This window comes from Phaseolus vulgaris, chromosome 8 (assembly GCF_000499845.2).
Source record: "Phaseolus vulgaris cultivar G19833 chromosome 8, P. vulgaris v2.0, whole genome shotgun sequence".
NCBI classification, from domain to species: domain Eukaryota; kingdom Viridiplantae; phylum Streptophyta; class Magnoliopsida; order Fabales; family Fabaceae; genus Phaseolus; species Phaseolus vulgaris.
This window is the reverse complement of record NC_023752.2, coordinates 58,968,856-58,989,649: the sequence shown is the minus strand read 5'-3', so window position 1 is coordinate 58,989,649 and position 20,794 is coordinate 58,968,856. Positions and strand designations below refer to the sequence as shown.

Below are 20,794 nucleotides of genomic sequence, written 5' to 3'. Positions count from 1 at the left end.
ATTATTTAATTTTTAGTAATCCTATTACTCTCATGAAATTGTAAAATTTCAATTTGTTTTAATTTTTTTATCCACACACCATATTTTATCATACACCATTTTAAATTCTATCAAAACACATTATTAGTTATTATGGATTTTTTGTTTTTTTCTTTACTTTTTTTTTGTAATTTTGGTGTCTTAATTTTAATTATGAGTAATTTTGATCTCCAATTTTTTTACACAATTTTAAATTATTCATTTTTTAGTTTCAAAAAATATATTTAGTTTTGTAAAAAAAGAGAGAGTTAAATATCATTTTCTTTCAAGATTTCATGTCTAAATTAACAAAAAAAAAATCTAATAATTAAATTAAAAATTAAATAAAGTTATCAATATTACGAAGTGGACTTTAAGTCTAACTCAACCCCATACAATCGGTTCATGAGGTTGAGGTCTTCACCCATTTATATATTATGAAATGTCCTTATCTCTAGTCGATTCCAACAGTTTAAGAGATCAAAATTCTTGGTAAAAGAAATTTAGAAATAAACTTACATAGAATTAAAAAAATTAAGAATCCAAATTATGGATTTTATAAAATATATGGGACAAAATTAAAATTAAGCTTAAACCTTAATTATGTTAACTTTTAAACTAAAAAAAATCATGTATTGATATTTTATAACTATTTAGTTATAATATTTCGCAAAATAGATAATGGCTAACTTACTTAATCTATTATGTAATATCACTATAGAAGGATTTTTAAATAATTTTAATTTAGTTTAACAGTTTGATGGGTAAGTGTTTGATAAACGTTAACACATTTTAGGCTGAAGAAAGACTATTGCAAACATGGATCCAACACATGCATAATCTTGTGTATGAAAATGACGAGTAATTAGAGTTAGGAATTTTGAGGACATTGTTCCTCCACACTATCTTTAAAATGAATTAATTTTAATATATTAATTTTTTAAATAATTAAATATATTGTTCGTCCTCTATAATAACACGAAAACTTATCTTGAAATAAGTTAAATAAAGAGGTAGTTTGTTACTAACTTACATTATTTAAATGTATTTGTTTTAACATTCAAAGCATTCAGATGTATGATTGACCTAATTTTTTTTAAATAAAACCTAATCCAATTAGAGATATACCTTTTCATTAATTGAAATGTTTTTAAATACTCCAACCAAACCCACACACTTTTATAATAAGGGAAGTGATATTTTGACATAAAAATAACAGTTTAATAAATTAATATTTTAATTATATATTTTATTTTTTAAAATTTAAAATACTAGTGTGTGTATATATATATATATATCATTAGAATGGTTTGTTAAATGAATATTTTTATTTTAGAGGGTGTGAAACTATATATTTGTTATACTAATGTGCACTCAACGCTTTGTTTTGGATATCACAAGCAATGCAATAATAAAGTATGAGCTAAAGGAAAAGTAAAGTATTTAAGAAGTAAAGGTGAACATTGTATTCATAATTAAGATTGAATACAATTAAGTCTTATCTTAACCAAATAACACGATGTTAAAGTAAAAGTAAGTGTATGTATGGATACATCAGCCCCCAATATTAACTAAGTGGAAGAAGCACAATTGAGTGTTCTCAAACTAATTTCTTAAGTTAGAGACAAAATTCAAAGAATATTAGATCAATTGTGGTTAGCCCACATGGTACAAAGAGCAAACGATATAGTGAGAAAAATGCCTATTTTCTTCAAGACTGCACTTAATCCTTTCTCACTTTTGATACCAACAAACCAAACCTCATTTGGCTCATTCCATTTCATTATCTGAGATGATTGACTCGTTTTCTTCATGATGCTACCACTGTTACTGCAACATGTCTCATTCCAAATTTTCACTTCTCCCTTTATAAAAGCATAATGCATCAACACAAGTGCAAAGACGAACACAACTGCACTTGCTATTGTCATTGATGGCTTCAGTAGCTTCCCCATCACATAGGCCTTAACCTTCCTTAAAGACCCCTGGTCCTCCATTATCAACAGCATTGCTTCTGCATTCTCTACATAATGATCGTGTGCCATCACTGTATTAAGCTGAACTTGGACGGTTTGTGATGGAACCATTTGGTGAAAGAATGTCTCGGCCACTTGACCAGTCGAAACAAACATTCCACGATTGACCTTTATTTCCTCAACCACCTCAAAACTTGGAGAACCTGAATAATCATCACTGTTACCATCTTCTGTGAAGTTCTCGGTAGGGTCGCTATCATTGATGAAACCCAATGAGAAATCATTGATTTCAGTGTCATTGTGTTCCATGTTGTGCTGCTCATATTCTGATCATGCCGCAATTATACTAAAAGATTAGATGTTTGCAAGAACATGATCATTTACAAAAATTATAAAGAAAAGCAAACTGAAATATTAACAAAGCAAGCATGCATGGAATTCTGTATATATATATATATATACCTTGCACCTCATTTTCTTTCATGTTAGTTTGGAGGCTTGAAATATCCTCTATTGGGACAATATTTTGTTCTTCCATCTGTGCATATACAATTGATCACACTAACAGTCATATAAATGTATTGATCATTAATATATTATCAAATATTATTTCAAGAGGCTTCTGCAAGGAATCAGATTACATATTCCTTTCAATTGAAGTATAACAATATTTTACTAAAAAAAACTAATATAAGAGAGAAACTGTTACTACTTAAAAATGAGAAATTTTTAATGATTTCAATCCCTCTCACCAATACCCTTAAGTCAATTTCAATAGTTTTATCATTGAAATAAAATCTTGAATGGGCTAATATATTTATGTACAAAAGAAACTTGAACAAACATACAATATTTTATACCTTTTCTAAATCTTCTCTTGACATTCCAACCCATCTTAAATTCTCTACCATCCTCTCTGCCTTAAATTCTTGATCCATATCTCCGATCTCTATGGTCCTTGTGTTTGCATCTTCCCATGCTTTGTCAACATACCTCGCTGAGCTCATTTCATTTGAATGATTGTAGTTAGTGCCAACCATGAAGGTAAAATCGTCATCACGAGGAGCATAATAATAATCATTGCCACCCCATTCCTGCGAATAGCTGGATTGGTTTATTAATTCCTGAGAGGCATGAGCCACTGAAAGAATTTCCTGCAAGATATCCGTTTCAGGTCTGCTTCCTTGCATGGAACTAGAGGCTTGTGTCATTTTCAGCTCTGAGATTCCAACTTGAGGGAAGTCATCCACCTCCAAAGGTGGCATAACAAACCTATGTTGCATTCTTGCACACTCTAGAGCTATATCCACCTGCAAATTATATCAAGTTTAAGAGGAAAGACAGCATTAACCAAACTAGCTCAAATATATGTTTGTCTTCAAAAACAGTATTGTTTGCTAGTTATAAATCAGCTCTTGTTTATATTGAAATATTTGTAGTGAAAGTTTTAAGCGAGCGTACCTTGGATGGAAGGTACGCTCCAAAATGAGGATATGAAGTTGGAAGACTAAACATTGGATCTTGTAATGAGACGTGTGACCATTTCTCATGATCCCTGGTGGTTCCACCACTGATATTGAGAGGAGTCTCAATTCCAAGATTGTGGGGTGAACAAGTATTCACAGACATAAAATAATTAGAGCTATCTAAATCTTCGCCCCTTCCTTCAGAGTATAGTTCAATGCTTGATGATTGATCGCTTGTAATCTGATTCACATTGGGAACTTCAACATAATGCCCCTCAACTTTTTGAGGAATCACTGCAGTCTTCTTCAACACACGGCAAAGGGCATATGCATCCTGAAATTACATTTTCCCATGTTCAAAAGATAGCCATATATATAAGAGTTTGACCAATTAATTTGTAGCCTTCTTATGTGAAAAGAAAAACCATGAATGAAGAAAAACAAATCCAAATAAAAAAGTGGAAATGAAATAAGAGTGTGCAGAAAAAACTGAGGAAGTGATTAATACCTGCAAGCCTGAAGCAGTTTCGCACTCTCTCTCATCGAGACGATATTCATGCATAACCCAGTTTGTGCGAGAGCCATGGGGTGCTCTTCCTCGATAATAAACTAGGGTTTTCTTCATACCCACAGATCGAGCCTTCGAATTCACTTTTCTATCCTTCCCTGTGGCCTTCCAATACCCAGATTTTGTTGCACGGTTTGTTCTTGATCCATTTGGGTATTTTCTATCACGAGGACTAAAGAAATACCACTCCAAATCCTTTCCCGGTAACAATGATTTCCCTGTAATTTAAAAATATGTATTCAAATTTAATTTCAGTATTTTCACAAGAACTCCCAGTAATTTTTCATATAAATTCTAGCAAAAGTTGATGATTTTTAATGTTTTCCTTATAGTTCATGGTTCTCACGTCAAATCTTAAGGTGGTATAAAGCAAAGTGCAATGGGAGAATGATCAGAAAACGTGAAGAAAAGTATATTGCATGGGAGTGGTGTATAAATGTACTATATATTATATCATGTACAATGCAATGTAATCCTTTTCTTTAGCATACGCTTTTTGACTTGGGAATCTACTGTTGTCTCATTACTAAATCTTGACCATCACAATAGGAACCCTAAAGGTGAAGGGACCATCTTCTTTGGAATTCTTAAGTACAGTCCTTTCCACCATATATCACAGAAGATATTTTATGACAAAGTAGAAAAAATATACTTGACCAAAAAAGCAAGTATGTGTTTGATCACACTGAATAAATATCAGAAGGAAATCGCACCTATGCGCGTCCCACTTTTTTAAGAAATAGTGTTTTGGACTGTTAAGTTCTGCAAAATCATTATAAATAAGAAAAATAAATAAAAGCTTCTCTTCATGATGTTAAAATTTGTGCTTCATCATTATTGTGAATTTTCAATATTTGATCTCTCCAAAAATAAAACCCTACTCGCAGAAAAAAAAAATAGTAGGAGATCGATGCATATATCCATGCATGAGATATATATAATGAAAACATGTTGAGTACAAGCTGAGGAAGAATGTAATTAATTGATTTTACCCGGTAAGTCCCATGGTTCACACTTGTAGAGATCAACTTCAGGAATGATTTCCAACTCAATCTTTCGGCCATTGATCTTCCTTTTAAGGTAATAAGCAACAAGTTCTTCATCAGTAGGGTGGAACCTAAAACCTGGAGGCAAAACAGGTGCCATTTGTATACTTTGGACCTTCTTCTTCCTCTTAACTTATCCTCAACAACTGGGAATATAGACTGTATAGATATGAATGAGTGCAGAAGCTTCAATCCCTACCATGCACAAAATTATAACAGAAAAGCAACATGTTAGGAAAGTAAAGCAAGCATACATAACTTTGTTTATATACAAAGATGACAAACATATACAGTGATAACTGAGAGAGAGGAGAATAGACCTTAAGGAAGAAGAAGATCCAAAGGCAGAAAGTGGGAGAGACAAAATGAAGAGAGGGAGGAGAGGCAAAGATGGGTGTGGAATGTGGGGCTTGCTTGGGGTTTTGATAAAGAGGACAAAAAGAGAATTGAAGAGAGAGAAGATTGGAAGAAAAACAAAGTTGATGAATGGGCCCAGGGTTGTGTCATCCTTTCATCTCTTTTTCTTTTTCAACTACTTTTTATTTGTTTTTTTGATCAAATGCATGGATTCCTGTTATCTTTCATATCAAGTTTGAACTGCTACTAACCATATACTAATTAATTATGAATATATATACATACATATATGTATGTGTATGTGTATGTATATGTATGTGGGAGAGAGATGATTTTCTTGTCTTCTGCACCCATTGATCCTATGCTTCTTGGTTGTTCTTTCTTGGATTCTAAGTTTATCCACCTACATGCAACTAGCTACCGTAGCTGCATCATCTCACCCTAGGAGTATTCCAAAGAAGGAAACTTAGAAGAAAAACAACCTACGACGGCTGTTCTTAACTGAACAAACGGTTCTACCTTTCACATTTGTTGCATGTCAATCATTTTCTAAACTTACAATCATTTCAATTAATCTATTGAAAATTTTTATTACCATGAACTTGTTTTTGGAGAGGAAAAAAAATTAAATGAAAAATTCAAGGACACCATAAAAAAACAAATTGATCAAACGATAACGAAAAATAAGAAAATATTTGAAATACTTTATAAAATAAAATTGTTTAATTAAAACTCGAAAGATTGAAATTTATAAAATACTTAATAAGATTGAGTGTATGAATTGTTAATGCGAGATAAAAAGAAAATTGAAAGTTAGCGTTGATACATAGTTTCTAAAATTAGCAATATTGTAGATTTAGGAAAATATAAAGAAGGAAAAGTAGAGAAGAAACTAGGTAGAAGCATTAGTTTGAGCACATGGAGAATAAATTAATTAGGTTAAAAGTGGGACCCACGTGGGACCAGCTTTTGCCACGTGAAGGAATTAAGCTATCCACTTGGCATAGCATGATCTCTTATAAGTTATCTCATGCTTTTTCAATCATCTTAAACTACGTTTCTCTCACATGCTTTTTCCCTTTCATGAATGCATCATTTGGTGCTTTTCTCTTTTATGAGTTTATGCTTTCTTTGCTTTTTCTTCCTACTCTCCCATCTCTAATCTACAACAATTTCATTTTTATTAGTTTTTTTCCGTATGTATATATGATTTAAAAATAAGTTTAAGTTTAATTTATTTTTATTTGTAAGATAATAATTATATCTTTTCATGTTGAAATATGTGAGATTAAACATATGATTTATAATGAATCGATAATAAATGATATAATAAACTTAAATAAATTTATTAAATAAATTTTAATATCATATGAAAAAGTGAATTTAAGTATAATTTATTATCATAAAATTGGTATAATTTATTTATTTTTGCAAAATCAAGTAAACATTATTTTTAGTCTATTTAAGATTTTCAAGAGATACTTTAAAATCACGTTTAAATTGTATTTTGACTTCACTCTTGTTCAGATAAGGAAACTAAAATCACCTACACATTGTAATTTAGATGTTTCAAATTATAATAGCTTTTTAAAGGTAGATTTTCCTTACATGAACATGACTTGTTTGTGAAAAAAAGAGTACAAGAATGATGGTTTTAGTCAATTTAAGTAACAAATACAAAAGAATTTTATATTTCAATTCGACCAAAATCAAGTTTTAACTTGAGCTTTAATTAGTGGGATACTTGTTATAACTTATATAAGATAATTTAATTTTTAGAAAAGCATAGCGTTTAATTACATTGTGCATTGAGTAGCATTTGTGCCTCCAAAACACAACCAATTTACCAAAATCATTGACGCATGCATGCATGCAGTGGAAAACTGTGAAAGACACTAACCGATTTCTAGGGAAGGTTCAAACACACAAAAATAAGTTTAGTTAAGCTTTAATCCCTTCAAAAATTTGTAATTTTTTTATTTTATTTTTAATGAGTTAATTCGTATAACATTTTTCTTTACCAAACAATCTTGCATCATTTTTGTTTAACATATTTTGGGAGAAACAAAGTTTTAGAATCAAATCAGTAAGATGTATAACAATGTTGTCATACACTATACCAAACATTATATTATAATTAAATTTCTATAATGAATCTACAATTTGAAGGATACAAAAAATTAGAACATGTATAAATGGATTAAGATTTCATCATGCAAGACAATAATACTAAATGGTTTGTTAATTATATTTGTGATAGGTGGGGTGCATTCTCCCACAACAAGAAAACAATACCCATTTGAATTGAATTGTATACTCTTATAAATATTCTCGATTATTTTCATATTAATTAATTTTTCAAAAAACCTATGCATGCATGCATGAAAAGTATATCTCTGCCCAAAGGAAACGATGATCAGAGTATCTTTTCAGTCTGAAATATGGAATTCTGAGAGCTCAAAAATAGTGAATCACATGGATCAAAATCAGAGCTGTGAATTCAACCTAATCTCAATGGATTAAGCCAACACATTTTTGGGCTTATCCGGATTGTGTCACATGTAATTGTTCTAACTTAGTCCATTATATGAGTCTTCAACAAGTCACTGATTTTAAAATATAATATATAAAAAATTCATAAAAAAATTAACATAGGAATAATAAGTTAATATAGTATGGTTCATGGAGAAGTCTAGAAAAAGATGCCTAACTTTCACTCTATTTTCTACCAATTCAATAATCAATTCCAATTCAATCAAATATTTTTTTTTGACATTTGAGCCCACACTAATTCCAGTTTCATAATTTTTCAATAAATGGACCTTTACTCTAGCATAAGAAATTTTAATTTTTTTTATAAAAGTTTAATTGTTAAGTATTATAGATTTTAACTAATGTTCTGTTTATGTGAGTGTAAATGTTTGATTTTATAGCTTTTAAGAATTTTTTTAAATGTTATTTAAAATTTTAAAATTTAGTTTAGAATTCATTTAAAGCTGTTTTTTTCAGTTATTATTATTTTTAAATTCAATTTAGAAATTATTTAAATGCTTGGATCTAAGAAAATTATTTTATAACATCATGAAATAGAAACTAATTTTAGAAATAAAAATTAATTAGTTGCTATAGTGACTAAATTAGAAATCATTTTAGACACTAAAAAATTTTAGTTTCTAAATTAATTTATATTATTGTTAAATGATTTCTAAATTGGTATCTAATTAGTAACCAAAGTTTTAACTACTAATTATTTAGATTATAAATTTGGTAACAAAAACTTTGATGGCTAATTAGATATAAGTTAGAAACCATTTAATAATAACATAAATTAATTTAGAAATCAAAATTTTTTTAGTGTCTAAAATAGTTTTTACTTTAGTCACTATAGCAACTAATTACTTTTTTAAAAAAAAAATATTTCTATGGCATGATTTTTTTTTAGTGAAAGAATACAATAAGTAAAATATTTTGAAAATCTTTTGAAGAAAAAAAACTAGATGGAATCATGCAAACAATTTCAATCTTTACCTTATCTTCCACATTTTCTTCTCTTCCATATTCTCAATTTCTTCCATTTAATTTATAATTCATTTGGATCAAAAAAAATAAAAAGGAAGAAAAAAAAAATAGATTGTGAGAGAGTGAAAGATGACTTAAAAAGTTAGTAGTAGATGTGATCAATGTAATAATTTTTTTTTTATATATATCTAAAAGATAATTTTTAAAGTTACAAACGTAGTTGAAAAGCACACCCAGATGATATTATTACTCCTTATTTCCCTTATTTTAATTCAAGCCATCATCGTATCAGAGTTGGCTAAAAACTAAAACAGCAAATTCTAATACAATGAGAAAAACCAGTAACAAGGCAGCACCACCATTCACTGCCATGAGGCAAACCAAGCATTCATAGTTCATTAATCAAGTCCTGACATCTTCCTGAAGTGAAGAACAAACTGGTAGACCTTCTCTGGGTCTGGCAGAACTTTGGCAACAGATTCCCTTTGCAAACACCTCTTAATCCAAGCTGAGAACTTTGGTGAATGGTCTTCAATTTTGAAGTCCCCAAACTTCTCATAGGCAAAAAACCAAGCTGAATGAGAAATGGCTATGATGTCCACATACCCAAAGCCATCACCACCAAAATACTCCTTCTCCCCAAGAGCTTCCTCAAGATGCTTCAAAACTTCAATGAAGTCCCTAGTCGCCACTTCTCTCTCTTCTCCATTGCTTGCCCACACGCTCCTCCCAGTTTCAAACACCTTCCATGCATACAAGTAACCATCCATAATCATATACACACACAAACAAATTTCAGCACACAGTGAGAATGAGGCAACTAACCTTTTTGTCGATGTAATCAACCCAGAATCTGGCTTGGGCACGATCATAAGCACAAGTTGGAAGCAGGGATTTGGAAGGCCAGACTTCATCAATGTAGCTAACTATGATAGCAGATTCGGCAATAGGTTTGCCATTGTGCAATAGCACAGGAACTCTTTGATGAATGGGATTTGACTTCAGGAGAAGTTCACTCTTTGCCCCAAACAAATCCTCTTCACTGTCTACATGCTTCACCCCTTTCTCTTCCAAAGCAATTTTCACTCTAGCACAAAAGGGGCTAGCCCAGAAGTCTAAAATCTCAACCTGGTCACCCTTTGACATGATATCTTCTTGAATCTGATTTCTTTCCTTTCTTTTGCTTGTTATTTGTTCTGAGGTGACAAGAAAATGTGAGGGAAGTGTAGATTTATAGTGAACAATTATACTAGATGAAGTCTTTGGAATGTTCACAATGCCTACAATGTTATTAGCTTCGTGTAACTCACAATGTTACTATAATCTTCTTGTAAGTGTAAATTTCTGTGTTTTGGTTTCAACAGCCTTTTGGGAGATGTCACTGAAAATTTGGCGTGGGGTGGGAATGGACGTAGTATCAAATGGCCGGCAGAAGGTTAAGTAGTTTTTTTATCAACAATATAAGGTTAAAAGGGTTAAGTAGTTATATAATTTTTATAACTTAAAATGCTTAAATCCATTTTGTTTCCTATACTTTCATAAATATGTAATTTTAATCTCTATAAAATTTAAACATAGACTCAGTTCTCCAAATTTTTATAATTAAACAATTAATCTAATAATTAATATATAATTTAATTGCTTATAAAGAATATTACATGGTTACAAAAACTATTTCAACGACGCCTTTACATAAGATATTATTAATGAATTTGACAATTAATTTAATTTAATATATATATATATATATATAATTCTCTGATTTGGTGTATATAAATTATCTGCCTATTTAAGACACCAAATAAAAAAATATTAAAATATACTGAAAAAGAAAGTTTTGGTGCGGGTTAAATATTAAAGTTTGCATGAATTATTTTATGCTTTAACATAAATTTTTCAGCTTTAAAAATAACAACGAATAGGCCTCTCACACCACTATACTCCAGTCTTTCTATTAACCACGATGAAACCGTCTGTTAAACCAAATATTGTAAATGCTTCAATCTTGGCCATGTCAAATTCAATCAATGACAAAAAATATTTCTTAGTGATAAAGACTATTGTTAGCATTTCTCTTTGCATAATTAATTGACTAACAGTTCAAAAATAAAGGCATACTTTGCTTAATTACAGAAAAATTGGACAACCCAAAATTTTGTGACGCAAAGGGAAATACAGAACTGAAACAGCCAATTTTGCAGGGAAACAGCAGTAACATTAATTGGAGTTAAAAAAAAATCGATCTGTCAACAATTACTACACTCTGCACTGGAAAATAGCAATCGAATTATGAAATAAATACGATAAGAAACCGTTTTGTACATTTTATATACAAAAAAAAATTGCACCTTCTGATTTTTTTCTAGTAAATCTATACCCAACAAAACTAAATTTATCCCTATTGCACGGCATTGGCATTAACTTTTAAGCATACGCACATATGAAGAAAATACTCAGGATTCACAAAGTTGTTAACCACCCAAGAAAAAGGTATATCTAAAACTGGTTCTATCCCTTGAATGCGAACAAATTTGATTTCAGCAATCTCAGCTGCGTTGCAAGATGACCCGGGATCAGATGATCTTTCTCCCTCTTCTCCACTTTGGTTAATGTTTGTATTTCCTTCAATTACAAAGGAATTTTCCGGAAAAAACTCGGGTAATATTCTTTTAACCGCATCATTTAAACTAAAGTATTTACCTGCACGCAACAGACAAATATATCAGTTGAATTGTAGTAAAGTAAAGATTATGCTAACAATAAAATGACAATTTCGATTAATTGCAATCAATTTAAGCAGAGACAGAGGAATGGCAAAGGATGCATGGACACTTCAATACAAGCCATACCCATGAGAGACACCTGCAGACACTCTGAATACAACTAGCTGGCATTTTACAATTTTTTCACTTCTATATTTTGAATTTTTCTACCTTTATAGATGAAAATATCACAATAATTAGAGAAAAAAAATGACTAGTAAAAATATCATATTTCACCCAATATAAGAAAATCCCAAATTTCCTCGCTTTTTGAAACACATTTTACAAAATCTCAGATTTCATAAAATTATTCACTTTTGAATCTTTCAAATCATTTCATAACCCAAATTTGTCCAAAACCATCAAATATTTGCGTATAAAATATGAACGTAAGGGCATTAAGAAGAACAAAAATACTATTAGCAGACCAAAATCATACATTAATCATTATAAAGGAACAAAAAAATGCAATTAACCGTTCAGCAAGAGACGTGTTCTTGTGATAGATGTAGTTACATTATGTATGTTACGTTGCATCCACGACATGAGATCTGCGTTTTTATGATAAATGTATACAAGTTATATATGGTATCCTATGATAGTTAAAGGTTGTCACGTCATATTCTATTTGTATCCAAACTTTCTAAACTAATGCATGTTTATCTCTAGTGTGCACTAAGTATCAAATTGTTTAAATCTCGACTCCCATCCCCAAGAGAGAAAAAACTCTGGCAGTAACTAAAATCGTGACAGAAGATATAGTGTTAACAAAAATATTTAAGCACGTTTTTAGACATTCTGATTGACATAAGTTTTAACTGTACATATTTAAGCACGTTTTTATGAATTTCCATTGGTGAACAGAATCTTTCTCTAAAGTGGGCAATAAACCTCAAAATACACCAATTTAGAGCCTAATCTCGTAATAACGCAAATTATTCATAATTTTTTCCGAAAATTAGCAATTTACTTTCAAAAGATGTAAGCTCGCTTTAATTTTATTATTTCCCCAATGTAGCCTGTGGCATTCAATCAATACAGGTGTCAAGCACTTCAGAGGTTCATATGCCTCCAGTGACCGAGATAGGAGCTATACCACTTCTGCTACTTGGACAATAAATAATTGACAGATCTTAATAAATCATGAACTGTTTTGGTAGCAAATAAAAAGAAGTTTGTGTGGATGTACGTTATTTTGCAGCAACTTGGTTAACAAATACAATAATTGTAAACATGTTTCTTCCATTAATCTGAGATAAAAGATAGTTTGCTATCAAGGCCGGGGATTGTTTGAATTGATAATCAAGGAAACTGAGATTTGAGTTTTATTATCTTCTCTACGCTTTCCCTTTTTCAAGTTATCCTTTAAGAGAATATAATATTAGCTTAATTAATTATATTTTCTGTTCACTTCAAATAATAACACGTAAATATTCATTTGTGTGATCAAGACACAGCCGAATTCAATCAAGATGTAAGCAAAAAATAAGGTGAACAGAGACATGATATAAGCACAAGCACAATGATCACACAAACCCCGTGAAAGGAAGATTAATGATTTATATAAACCACCATACTAAATGACTCAACACCTAACAAGTGTCTAAAACTTCCATAACGTAAAGAAAAGCCCCCAGAAAAGTAGCATTTAGGTCTACCAACTATTACTAAGTTACTAACATAATCTTTTCTCACCAAAGATGAGAACTGTCAGGTAAGGCAATACGCCAGATAAATATGCTGTGGATAGCAGCAACCAATGGTGCAAGCATGGCATCTCTCGGTGCAACCACCATGAAAACATCCATGCATGGAGAGTTTACCATGCTTCAGTATGCTTATTATTCATCTTATTACTCTATAGTATATTCTTTGTATTTTCCTTACTTTATCTGTCCTTTCCATACATTATATGTCTTGTATTCTTTTTTTGTCTCAGCTAATTGCTCTTCAATTCATTTTTAACTCGTTTTTTTTACAAAACTGTATTCTTTGGCTTTTTATTACTAAGTTCTCAGGACACAACATGCGAGCAAATCCTCAGCTGTGGTTCTCTGTTCTTTTCCATTTTAGTCCATACATTTGAGCCTCATTCGCACTATTGATAAATTGCCTTTAATGATTGGTTATTTTTTCCTAAAAGGAAACATTTATTATTTTGTTATAGCTCCTGATATAAAATACTAGGTCCTTTTATTTAGTTTTTATGTGTTTGTTATTTTTTTTCTCTAACATAACTGTCCTCCTTTCCCCATTACCCACTACTCCATCCTTCACAAAACTATGGCTGATTTTGCCCTGACACCATCACCCATCATGCACCATTGGCAACATGACAACTATTCTCATACAAGAAAAAAAGAAGAAAAACCATAGAAATCAATCAATTTAGAAGTTACAAAAGGGGATTCCCTACAAGACACGACTTACCATCTTCCTTATGAAGCTCAACAGGACGATTGATATATGAGACTTTGTCCCAATTATCAATTTGAGGAGCATCTTCAAAATCATCAAACTCCTCATTGACTGTCCATAGATATAAACGAACAGGAATCCTACCTACAAAAGACAGATGTTAACCGCAAAAAATAAGTTTATCAAGAGGCATTGGTAAACATGCTCATATACAGTATTACAGTTTTAAGTACAATTAGAAATTAAAGATAAAAATAAGAAAGAATCAAGTAAAACAAAGTAGTCTAAGTGATAGCTCTCAACCTTTACATATGATCACACCATACATATATCGTTTTTAAAAGGGCAAGTTGAAAGCCCATAACGCACTCAGAATTGGGTTAATCCACTTTGTAAATGTTCAAAAGATCCATGAGGAAAGAGACTACTCGCCTGTGCTAGGAATTTTGAATTTACAGATAATAAGAGTAATCTTTATAGAAAAAGAACGAAATATTATCAAAAAGAAACGAGGGTGTAGACATGAAAACTTCCATAAAGAAGAGGAAAAAATACAGCAAGCCAAATTGGCACACAAACTAGTACATGTTGCTCACCAGTTTTAACTTGTCCAGTAACATCAGCATCTCCTGTACTTTGTGGAGATTTAATCAAGACTGAACTAACATTTTCAGTATATTCATCTTCAGATGTTCCAAGCTTAAGCTTAGATGCTACCCGCCGATAAATTTCTAAATTACCTGCAATGCAAATGAGTGCTGACTTTTGACACAAGTCTAAGATCAAAGGGCAACAAAACAAAACAAAAGAAAAGATGAAATACTGGACAGAATGTAAAGTCGATCAAATTATCCTAACCCACTCCATCCACTCTCACACTGATAACCGACTATGACACAAGTGCAACTGCACAAATGATAGATGAACACTCAAAAATATTCAACAATGGTCCCTTGCTCATTTTTTACCGTGGGTGTCAGAATAACGAGACAATTATATCAGCATTCACTATAATATTAATAAAACTATCAAATTATAATGTTTTTTTAATACTGTACAAGAATAAATGCTAGGAACACACTCCCTCATTGGTCAGAATTTGTTGGAAAACCCAAAATTTTGTGGATCTCACATTAATGAAGCTCTGCTAATTTTTGTAGATTTCAACAAGTTATAATTACAATGAAAGTGCTAGAAAGTGTGTTAATAACACTTCCCATTATATAATATAATAAATAAACAAAATAGAACATAAAAAATAATTAAATGATAGCTATTAAAATAATTAAAAAATATATTGCGCCTTTTCATAACGCAAAATAAATACTATATAGCAGTTGTGTATATTTAAATTCACATTGTTCTTTCTAATATTTATATGCATAAAATAACACAGCACCAAATTCCCAATGTTGTATATCAATCACCTAACACTAGACAAAATGAAAACTTGAACTGTAATTCAATGTGCATCAACACACTCATAATGTTTGAGATGAGATACCCGAGTTTGGCCTATTCACAAGTGAAACCAAGCTTTATTGAACAACCCTTGGCTATCCCAAACAAACCAACCTCAAGCTTGATAAATGATAACCTCAGGTTCAATTCTAATCTGACCCAGATTACATTTGTGACCTTATCTAGATTCCTGAAAATTACAAAGAATTGGCTTGCATTGCCTCATTCACCAGCAGAAGAAAAATGAAGGAAATAAGTATGCATGCAATGTAACCATCCATTGGTGGGGTCAGACTATTAAAAATAACCAATTTGCCTTTATGTTTACTAAATATAGAATGAATGTGAAGCTTTTGCGGGAACAAACTTCGCAACAGAAATTTATCATCCACCTTGCTAACTCATATTGAATTGCCACCAAAATAACTATGGGGCCTCTTAAACAGCACTACCAGCACACAAACAAGAGTAAGTCAGTAACTCAACAATCACACTACTTGAAAATAATTGCACTATATCTATAACAGGAACTGGATCATAAATGTAAAGAAACATTTAAAGAGCAGGAAATTGTATTTATATTTATATATTATTTATATCATATTCTCTCTCATCTGGTTCTGAATCAAAGTGACAATTTGAAAAGAATTGCAAATGAAGTATCGCTCTTTCTCTCGCTCTATTCCCTCAAATTAACTATCAGTAACAAAAACCAACTGAGGTCCTACGTTTTATATTTATCCTATTTTGCTTAACATTCACATGCTAACAATCTATTTGATTGAAATAACTAAAAGTCCTATCATCCACCTCCCAACATTTTACAGGTAGAACATAAAATCACACAAGGGAATCCCAAAGAGAAACAGAATACCAGATTTATTATTAGGTAATTAACAACTGTACCATTTAAAACAGAGCTCCAGAGCTCCACCTGATCAGGTTGAGACATGTTCATGACATTTTTGCTATTCCCATTTATTACATATGCAGCCTGCATCAAAATTAAAATTCAGGTAGTGACAGTGAAAATTTAACATCTCACATGCATTGCCAATGGGACAAAAAATAACAAGTTTTGGGGACTTAAAATTGAATGAATGCAATATCCCACTTCCCTACCAACGGTCCTACACAACCAAATTTAGCTGGAATATCCCCTGCTCTGCAAGTTAGTGCACTAACTGCTGCTTCTTTTGGATTCTAGTCTAACTTAGAGATTAAGGTTTGGTAGCAAAACATAGCCGGTGACTTTATTAGCCTATGAATTAAGAAAGTTGTGGATAGTCAGAAAAGGAACACAACATGGAGGGTTTATTCTAGAAGGAACAAGAAGGGCCTTGTGGAGAGCCAGATAACTGAGGTTGAAAAAGTAGATGGGGATGGGGGATCATGTGATAAAAGGGAAATATAGTAAGCAGAGAGAATAATAGGGGGTCAGTTGTGGGAAATCATAGTTTATTATGTATTTTGCAGGGAAGAGAAAACTTTCTCCAAGGAGATTAGGCTCTGGTTTCTTTTTTTACTTCTATAATAGCCCTTGAGCTCTCTTCAATTCAATAAAACTAATCTCATTGAGAATTTATTTTCTGGATTCCCATCACCTTAGCATATTATTACTAAATACCTATTTTGACCCGCTACTGAGATCAAAGACCTGAAAACAACATAGCTTTGATGAGAGAACTCCTAATTTTGAAAGGTGCAGTGGGTTCTATCTAGGATATTCCAGAAAACCCAAACAATACATTAACTTTTATCATTAAAGCACACTTTATAGCAGTCAAACAACAAACTAACTTGGTCCATAAACATCATACCAATCCAGCAAAAACAAACCACTATTACCTTAACAAATCCTCAATAAGTCTTCAATTTAATCAAGTTCCAATATTTTCCTTACTATCCTATACCAATAAACCATGTCTCAGACTCAGGTGAGATCTGTTTAAAGCTTCATATAAACAAATATGACAAGAATCTGACTTGATCAATCGAAATAACACCAAATGCATATGTTTGAGGGCATAAGCACCTTCTTTGAAAAGCTTAACTGGCATGAAGCATCATGTTATAAATCAATAAAGTACCATCATAAAGGCAGGAACACATAAAGCAGATATCACACAACTGACCTCTTTCAGTGAGTTAATAAAGCTCCACTTTACACTATCTTCACCTTCACAAGGAAGCAATACATTACTTGGATATCCTCTAAAGTGTACCTATAAATCAATCAGAGGGTACAGAAATTGAGATCGAATATAGCTGAACATGTGGAAAGATTATTTCTACAAGGGCCACTAAAATGTCAGTAGTAAATCAATCCTAATTTCTTTAAGCACTCTTACTTTTATTTGCTTCCCCTAGTTAAGGCTCTTTCTTTGTTTCTTCAATAACAACACCAAGAGATGAATTGGAAAGAAATCTAAAAGGTAGCCTTCACAGGACATAGGGCTACAATCACATGAATATATGAAACTCGGAATTTAATTTCTATGAAGTCATCCAATAGGATTTCCTGTATCGTCACAACATCCTAATTATTAATATCATGAGGCAGCAAGAAGAGTTCCTATTGGATGCTGGTTTTTTTCAAAAAAAGATTACACTAACAGCAACATACGGATTAAACTCTACTCAAAATATGGAATAAACTACAGATGCTTTACTTAAGAGAAAAAAAAATGTCATCCAATCACAAACCAACGTCGTAATAAGATAATTTTAATAAATTTTACAACAACTACCTTAAAGTCATACCGACAATGATTTTAACCTAGGAGTTCATAGCCACTAAAATTAAACTCTCGTGTTAAACTTGCTTCCTGCAATCAAAATCTAAATGAGCCAATTCCTACCGAACAAACTAAACAGACGAAACAAAATGAAATTCCAACAGAAAATGATAGGTAGGTCAAATTGACTAAACAGAAAAACCAAAACAAAATCAGAAAGTAATTACCGTTAAATTCCACGGTCTCTCCGGCTCCACGCACAGAAGATCAAAAAGAACACCGGTGGGTATATACCTGCACAAGGCATAAAAATAAAAATAAAAACAATCAGCGCAATGCGATAATGGAAAAACAGCGAGAGAATGCATTGTATTGTAATCGCACCACTTGAGAGGGAGGCCTTTGTAGTCAAACCAAACGGCGTCAAGTCCAGGGGGAAGCGTGCTGCTGAAGTGAGGCTTTACGAGCGAAATCAACAGAGGCAAGTACCCTATCCGAGGGGCCAACACCTGAAAACGAAACGAAGCGATTAATTGAGTGAGATGAAAAACCCTACGGAAAAAAGGAAGAGTGTGGCGCGAGAAGAATACGAGAGCGGGTGGAGGAGGAGGGAGAGTGGTGACTTCAGATTCGTGGAGGTGAATCTGCAGAGGAATTGCCCCTTCCCACACCTGCTTCTGCGCCGAGCTCATCTCTTTCAGATCTCTTTCTATTTCTCTCTCACTCTCTCTACTTTTAACTTCATTCGCTCCACTTCTTCTACCACTTTCATCAGATCGCTCACCTTGCCTTTTCCGTTAAGTTTCTCACTCATCTTTTACAACAAACAAAATTTTAGAATTTCTTATACAATATTTAGAGATAGAAAATACTATATTTTAACTTTACATTATTATCTAATTACAATTTATTATTTATACTAAATATTTATTTTTATAATATAAAATTACATTAAAAATATTAGACTTTTTAAATAAATATTGTGGAATCTGATAAATAAATGTGGCTATCTTAGTCTAGAGTTTTTTTATTTTATTTTATTTTATTTTATTCTTGTTGATACAGACAAAGTTCAAAACTTGAGTGAGTTTGATACGTATGAATTTAGTCACTGTTGAACTTTTTTTTTATTCTTACATTTAAACACCTTTGTTTTAATAGATTGGATATTTTATCTATAATTATATATATATAGTTATATATATAGAGGATTTTTTATTTTTATTTTTTTTATGTTTATCAATTTTATCTTTATATTAATATTTATTGTTTTATTTTAGACATTTCAGTGATTTTATTATTTTTTAAATATTTAATAAATAACTAATTATTTTTTAAATATTTAATAAATAACTAATTATTTTTATAATTAATTAAAAACTGTTTTATTTTATTTTTAAAATTTATATTTTATCATTTTATTAAAAACAATTACTAATTTTAAATTTTGAATATGTAACAGTTTATTAACTAACTTTTTTTCCATATTTTTATTTTACTCCTTTTTATTAAATTGATTAACTTTTCATTTATTTTTATTTATTTATTCTATTAAATTAAGAATTATTGTTATAATAATATTATAATTTAAAAAATGTTAACAATAAAAATAAAAAAATACAGACATTCTGTATTTTCGCTAGTATTTATAATTCGTATTACTTATGCTTTGAAAGGAAAAAATATATATACTTTGTAGCACGTTTTCTCATTTAACTGTTCGTATTTTTCAAGTTTCTTTTATTCATCAAGTTTTCTTTTTATACGTTTTACTGTTACCTTTCAAAACAAATTCTACATTTTATCCTACATTTTATCAACTTACTTTTTATTTTTCCACGTGTCACCGTCATATTGGTAAAAAATTGACATCATTTTTGTAAAAAATTACAACAACACCGTATAAGTTTATATCGTATATCATGATTTTGTTTCATATGTAACAAAATGGTAAAATGTGTAAAAATGAAAGAAGTAGTAAAATATGGGCGAAACTTAAATGGCAAAATGATGATAGTAGGATGATAAATAGTGTAGTCCTTACTAACCTTACAAATTAACTTCAAATGTTTAATAAATAAATAAAAAATACCTCATTTTAAGAGCTTTTAATTTTTAAGTTATAAAGTACTTTTCTAAATTATAAGTTATAAGAAACTTCTTATAGTTTATAAATTATAAACTATTACTTTTACCTTATAGATCATTTTTTATTATTTTTAATTTCAATTTATTTATAATAATAATAATAATATGTTTTAATATTATGGATATAAATAATTATTATATTTTTTTTTTAATTTTATGAAATTCAAATTAAAAAATATTATATAAAATTTGTATACAACGAAAATTGTAAAAATATATATAACTCATTTTAAAAACATATACAATTTTTAAAAATAAAAATACTATCAAATTTAACCAAAAAGAATCATTATTTTAAAAAATGAAAAATTATGATT

General features: G+C 30.6%; 3 protein-coding genes across 3 annotated transcripts; all 3 read right to left on the bottom strand.

Moving 5' to 3' along the window:
- Positions 1 to 1,460: 1,460 nt before the first annotated feature.
- Positions 1,461 to 5,510, bottom strand: LOC137825665 (NAC domain-containing protein 86). Its single transcript, XM_068631391.1, has 7 exons — positions 5,395 to 5,510; positions 5,021 to 5,269; positions 3,969 to 4,246; positions 3,456 to 3,794; positions 2,855 to 3,304; positions 2,457 to 2,532; positions 1,461 to 2,320 (listed from the first exon to the last, which is right to left on the bottom strand). Exons 2-7 carry the CDS (start codon positions 5,172 to 5,174, stop codon positions 1,665 to 1,667), a joined length of 1,953 nt encoding a protein of 650 aa, XP_068487492.1. The 5' UTR covers positions 5,175 to 5,269; positions 5,395 to 5,510; the 3' UTR covers positions 1,461 to 1,664.
- Positions 5,511 to 9,179: 3,669 nt separating this feature from the next.
- On the bottom strand, positions 9,180 to 10,354 carry LOC137824397 (probable glutathione S-transferase). The gene is made up of 2 exons (XM_068630031.1): positions 9,776 to 10,354; positions 9,180 to 9,693 (listed from the first exon to the last, which is right to left on the bottom strand). Exons 1-2 carry the CDS (start codon positions 10,094 to 10,096, stop codon positions 9,349 to 9,351), a joined length of 666 nt encoding a protein of 221 aa, XP_068486132.1. The 5' UTR covers positions 10,097 to 10,354; the 3' UTR covers positions 9,180 to 9,348.
- Positions 10,355 to 11,214: 860 nt separating this feature from the next.
- On the bottom strand, positions 11,215 to 19,153 carry LOC137827066 (autophagy protein 5). Its single transcript, XM_068633277.1, has 8 exons — positions 18,920 to 19,153; positions 18,714 to 18,838; positions 18,557 to 18,623; positions 17,727 to 17,816; positions 16,498 to 16,585; positions 14,727 to 14,870; positions 14,143 to 14,274; positions 11,215 to 11,650 (listed from the first exon to the last, which is right to left on the bottom strand). The coding sequence occupies exons 1-8, from the start codon at positions 19,019 to 19,021 to the stop codon at positions 11,349 to 11,351; spliced, it is 1,050 nt and encodes a 349-aa protein (XP_068489378.1). The 5' UTR covers positions 19,022 to 19,153; the 3' UTR covers positions 11,215 to 11,348.
- Positions 19,154 to 20,794: the final 1,641 nt, after the last annotated feature.